Source organism: Zingiber officinale, chromosome 6A (genome assembly GCF_018446385.1).
Source record: "Zingiber officinale cultivar Zhangliang chromosome 6A, Zo_v1.1, whole genome shotgun sequence".
NCBI classification, from domain to species: Eukaryota; Viridiplantae; Streptophyta; class Magnoliopsida; order Zingiberales; family Zingiberaceae; genus Zingiber; species Zingiber officinale.
Genome location: NC_055997.1, coordinates 137,903,194 through 137,908,889, shown reverse-complemented (window position 1 = coordinate 137,908,889; position 5,696 = coordinate 137,903,194). Strand labels below are relative to the sequence as shown.

Sequence of the window (5,696 nt, the reverse complement as noted above, 5' to 3'; positions counted from 1 at the left end):
CTAGACATATACGTCGTAGACATAATACCATTAGAGAACTACTCTCAACTTGAGTTATCACTGTTGACTATGTGAAGTCAAAAGATAACCTAGTGAATCCGCTAACCAAGGGGTTAAATCGAGAGTTAGTTGCAAGCTCATCAAGAGGAATGAGCTTGATGTCATTGTCAACGATTAGTGCAGAGGACACCCAACCTATGCTGACTGGAGATCCCAAGAACTAGGTTCAAAGGAACAACTAATCTGCACTGACTAGACACATTGTGTGGGGCTAGCCCAATGAAACAGTGACTAGACCAGGGTAAGCCAATGGGATTTTAATGATCAAAAAGAGTAGATGGTAACTCTTGAGGGATCACCTATGTGAGAAAGAAGTGGGGCCGCTTCGAAGAGAATTAGAGGCACAATTCTTAGAACTTCTCACAGAACCAGGCGTGTTCAAGGCCAAGAACGAACACACTCATGAGAACTAAGTTGTATCAGGGAGAGTCTTGGGTGAGATTTGTCACTGCTTACATAGACGACAGTATAGTTCAAGGACATTGTGTCTACTATCAGCCAGTAAGCAACCAGATCTTCACAAGGGAAGGTTCAAAGGGTAAAACCTACCTATCCTATACTTGACTCAACTGCTGAATGCTATCACATTCCCTATCTCCATTCATGTGGGGGATTGTTGATTAAGTGTGAATGGAGAAGAGGTGGAAGAGAAGAAGCTCTATTGTGAATGGGACTTTAGTCCCACATTGGGAGTTTCAAGGCACTTTTATTGGTTTATATTGATTCACATATATTGAGGATGTGAACAAATGCATGAGGAGAGGCTCTCTCTCACGCGTGGGTACGCAGAGGGGGTGCAAATCCAGGGCCCGGATGGCACTGAACCAAGTTGACTCGGGTGCGAGTGCGACCTGCGCACACGAATACCGGACCGATCGAGATAAAAATTTGCCCAAGCGGAACAACCAACATTTTGCCACATAAATCTTTTTGATGCTTGTGTAACGGATGCATTAAAGAAAGATTAATACAGAATCAAAACGGCCAAGTGAAAGTAATGATCATTAATTGATCATTAATGTTGTCCTTTGGTCTTGAGCTCCTATATAAGGAGGTTGCGACCATAGGCAAAAGGTTACGGAGATAACACAGTGAAGCAAGCAGAAGCTCTCCACCTTATTCCCCTCCTCTATCGCGCAATTCCTGTTCGGCAGAGCGCCCGTGATAGCGTTCGGGTATCATTTAGTTCGCCGTGACCACCACTTGGTGGAGTTCACAGTCGACCGTTGTATCCTGGGAAACTGACGACCCGAGTAAACCTCGAAGCACAGTCGGAGGTGGGCGAATCTGTTTCAAGGAAACTGCTATTTGCAGGCCTCGGTCAGCTCGCCCGGTCGATCTCTTTGTCCGATCGACGACCTTACTGCCCGATCGGCCTTTCTGCTCTGCAGATCTGTCTTCTGGTCTGTCAAGACCGCTCTGTCCTGGTTTGTCAATTCTGTTCTAACCGACCTTGTCATTCTGCTCTAACAGACCTGGTCTGCTGCTCTGGTCTGTTGCTCTAGTCTGTCGCTCTGCAGACCTGCTCTGCCACTCTGGTCTACCACTCTGCAGACCTGGTCTGCCACTCTGGTCTACCGCTTTGTAGACCTACTCGACTGCTCTGGTCTGTCGCTCTGCAGACCTGGTCTTCTGCTCTGTAGACTTAGTCTTCCACTCTGGTCTGCCACTCTACAGACCTGCTCTTCCGCTCTGCAGACTTAGTCTTTCGCTCTGGTTTGCTGCTCTGCAGACCTGCTCTATCGCTCTGCAGACTTAGTCTTCCGCTTTGGCCTGTCGCTCTGCAGACCTGCTCTACCGCTCTGCAGACCTGCCTTGTCGCTCAGCTCTACTGCGTTATAGAAACCAGCCCCTACTGACAGTCTGAGATTATCCGCTCAGGTCATTTCGACTATAAGTTGAATTTAAATTTAGTGTAAGTTTTAAATTCAATTAAATTCCCTAAAATTTCCGACAATAAATTGTTTGGTTTCTAACAATTTTGATTTTGATTCTCATCTACCAAGCACCAAGAATAAAAATAAAATAAATTTCATTCCTATTCAAGCCTCCTAAACTGCCTACCAAGCATCTCCTCAATCTCTTTGAATACTGTCATTTTATAGCTTAAAACCCTTTACTTTATAATTACATTGTTGACAATTATTATAATAATCCTCAAACTAAAATTCAATATTTATTAATTTTGAAATTCTATCTAATCTTTTTATAAAAATTGTATACTTTAAATTTTTTTTTAAAAAAAAACATAATTAAAATATATGATTTTTCTTCTGGCGGTCGTACGTGTAGCTAGGTTTTTATTATTAATTATTCATTGTGTTTGCTGATTAAATATTTCCATATGGTTACTTTGCGTCCATCTAATTAAATTGGGGGAAGAAAGTTGAAATATACTTAATCCATTTCGGCATTTCCATATGATCAGAAGAAGAAGTCGACACTAATCTCCTCGATCGAAGTTGAATATTGTATGGTAATACAGTACAAGATAGCCAAATTAACTAGCAGTTAATTCTTATGAGAAAAATATACAAAGGTAGTGTCGCAGAGGCAGCCTGTTGGGACAAGCTTTTTGGAGCATGCAGACCGATCCAGCCACTTTATATAAAGATCATCAAGAGGCAGATTCAGAAGCAGATGGTGCAGTGTTTTGTGGTTCCATCTGTCCACCCTTCTGTGCAACGTACCCTACAAGCACAGCCACGTACAATGTCCTACATGAGAGGACCAAATGAGCTGAATGCACGAGATCACCCACAATTCTTGCACGTGTTCCCCACTCCATTCTCATGTCTCCTCATCACCCTAGAGCATGCATCAAGCCAAGCTATCTAGTTCTTTATATTAATGCTCTTGCATCTTCACTGATTTGATTATTATAATCGATAGTTTCAATAATAGTAAGCAAGCAAGGAAGGAAGTATCTTAGTTATTAATTAATAAAACTTAGTTTGTGTTTGCGTCAGCTAGCATTGAAGGGACCCTCATCCACTAATAATGAATGATAGAATCTAGTATCCTAGTTATTAATTAGATATGTATCCGTATATAGGATCACAGTCTTTTTGCTACATGACACATAGAAGACCACACCTGCCCTTCTCATAGGTCAAACACCAAGGACACTGCCACTATACTCCCTTGTTCCCTTCTCATAACTCTCTCCATCCTGATTTCAACTCCCAAATCTATGCCCACCAAAATTGGCAAACCATTTATTTCTTCCCTTTTCCTCATCATTAATTTAAAGAAAATCAACGATCATGTTGTGCGATCACTTGGAAGATGTAGCAAATTAGCACATCGTCTATATCATTAATTACAGACAGAGACTACATTTATATATGCATATATCATAATTAAGCAAAGCCCTATTACTTGTATGATCAGCACAAAACATCCTTGAGTAGTTTGTACCGGCGGGCAGTAGCTTTGGAAGAAGCAGCGGTGGCGCCGGACTTGCTGCGGCCGCGGATTTGTTCCTGCTCATGGCTTTGCTTGACCTTGCTGTCGCCGGCGCCGGAGCCGCTGCTACCAGTAGAGTGATCTCTGCCGGCCGCCGTTGGCTTCTTCGAGTAGAGAAGGGAGGAGACGCGCTTGGCTTCACTTGCGCTCCTGCTTTCGCATATGCACCAGTCGCAGACGGCGGGGGAGGCCAGAGCCGCCTCCTCGTAGTAGTTGGTGCAGTACGAGTGCTGGAACCGGTAGTTGCAGCGTATGCAGAGGAAGAGCTTATCGGCGAAGCCGACATCGCCGCACATGGAGCAAACCATGTTTGTATTAGCCATGGCGAGAGAGAGACAGGGACCAGGACTGGGGAACAAAAAAGGAGCTGAGAGCAAACAGTATCAGTGAAACTCTAATATATAAAGCTTGGATGTATCAGATCGCAACTCCTCCTTTCTTTAAAAAAAAAAAACTATTTTTTTTTAAATTAGAGGCTGCGTTGGAACGTTACCTTCTTCGTGAGTGGCGACCGCTGGAGAATGGGCAAACACATGTTTAGACTTTAAACAAGTATTTAACGTGGATCGTATCCAAAATCAGACAAATCTACGACAATGTTTCTGAGAATTCACATCAGCTTGTCGCAGTTTTTGTGAATTGTTTCTCTTCGGAGAACGTGAAGATTACGCGTCGGCCAATGAAGTCAGTACATGCATAACTGATGAGGTGGCGTGAATCTAAATATCTCCGATCTTATCCGTTAAAAAGGCTCGTGGTTGACCGGGGCTCAGTTCTCCATATAAGCCACATAAGGCTGGTCTGTGTCACTGTGTGAACACGTAGGGACGTCTTTATTAGGAGAAGTTAATATGTGTTTGATTGATTTAATTCAAGTCATTCAATGAACTTGAGAGATTTTGTACCATGATGCTTCTCCGATTTCATTTATGCTTGAAGAGCTACTTTCATGCTACAGTGTCGTACATCCATTTCTATGAATACATAGTATATGAAGGAGCCAGCGGGCATAGATCTTCTGCTTTTTTGGAAATCGATTAATCCATTGTTTACCTGAGCTTACCAACTCTCTAAGGTTTGGATGACAGTGTCTCGCTTTTTTTACCCCTCCTCCCTCTCTCTATTCTCTCTCCTTCGTAACTTTGCAATTATGTCTGCTTGCGCATGTCCCTTTTGCTAGTGGGGCGACACTTAAAAGTTTCCTTATCGTAATTATTCTTCACTTCTAAAAACTCATTAACCGTGTAGGTCGTGGTTGACAGGACCGGTATAAAAATATCAGATTTTAAATTGATTTTTCTGAATTTTCTAATACACGTTAAATGATTTAAGCAAGTGGTGAAGATTTTCGTGTAAAAGTAAAATTGATTGCCGACCGTCGACATGATGGGGGTAATTACAACGCTCCCAAACAAATAAGAAAAAGCCAACATCATTAACGGGGAGAAGAAGAAAAGTCACTTCTTCGTATCCCTTGCCGTCCATCGTACCCATGAACCCAACCTCCTCCCATCTTTTCACCACCAAACCCTAATTATCTCCAACCTCTGTCACTCTTGTTGACGCCTCCTTTGCCCTACGTTGACGGTGAAATCGATCTCCTCGGCACCTCCTTCCGCCGTCATCAAAACCACGGATTAGTCCTCATCGATGACGAGGAGGAGGACGACGACCCCAATCCCCCTTCTCCTCCCTCCTCTGAGATGATGACGAAGAGAGGAAGACCCTGACGTCGATCCGGCGCCCCATGTTTCTTACACATTTAATCGGGAATCCCATGCCCTGATAGTATGTTGTATTCTAGAAGGTCGTCTTGCCACTCCGGACAAGATTCGTGCTGCCACTTCCATTTTCGTGCTCAAGCCGTGGCGATCGGTGTGGAAGGGGACCGAAACGAGGACACAACATACCTCACATCATGGAAGCGCATATAGGATAAGCGTCGTTCGCACATGGACGGCGTCTTGCCCGCGCTCTTCTTCAAAAACAACCCAGAGCATCGGTCTCACATGTGGACCCGTGGCGGGAGATCGTCACTACTGCACATGCTTACCCTGACCTATTTGTGGCACCTGGTTCTGAAGGATCGATTGTAGAGAGGATAAAACAGTCTTGGACTGTTGGTGCTAGGTTCTATGGAATCCCAGAGTCAATCATCCGAGTTTGTG

General features: G+C 43.8%; 1 protein-coding gene across 2 annotated transcripts; it reads right to left on the bottom strand.

Moving 5' to 3' along the window:
• Window positions 1-3,349: 3,349 nt before the first annotated feature.
• Window positions 3,350-4,157, bottom strand: LOC121994471. 2 transcript variants are annotated; one of them, XM_042548489.1, is made up of 2 exons: window positions 4,022-4,157; window positions 3,350-3,895 (listed from the first exon to the last, which is right to left on the bottom strand). In XM_042548489.1, the coding sequence occupies exon 2, from the start codon at window positions 3,849-3,851 to the stop codon at window positions 3,450-3,452; it is 402 nt and encodes a 133-aa protein (XP_042404423.1). In that variant the 5' UTR covers window positions 3,852-3,895; window positions 4,022-4,157; the 3' UTR covers window positions 3,350-3,449. The 2 variants fall into 2 exon arrangements, with proteins under 2 accessions (XP_042404423.1, XP_042404424.1); XM_042548490.1 differs by having other exon boundaries at window positions 3,350-3,876; window positions 4,022-4,151.
• Between the last annotated feature and the right edge of the window lie 1,539 nt (window positions 4,158-5,696).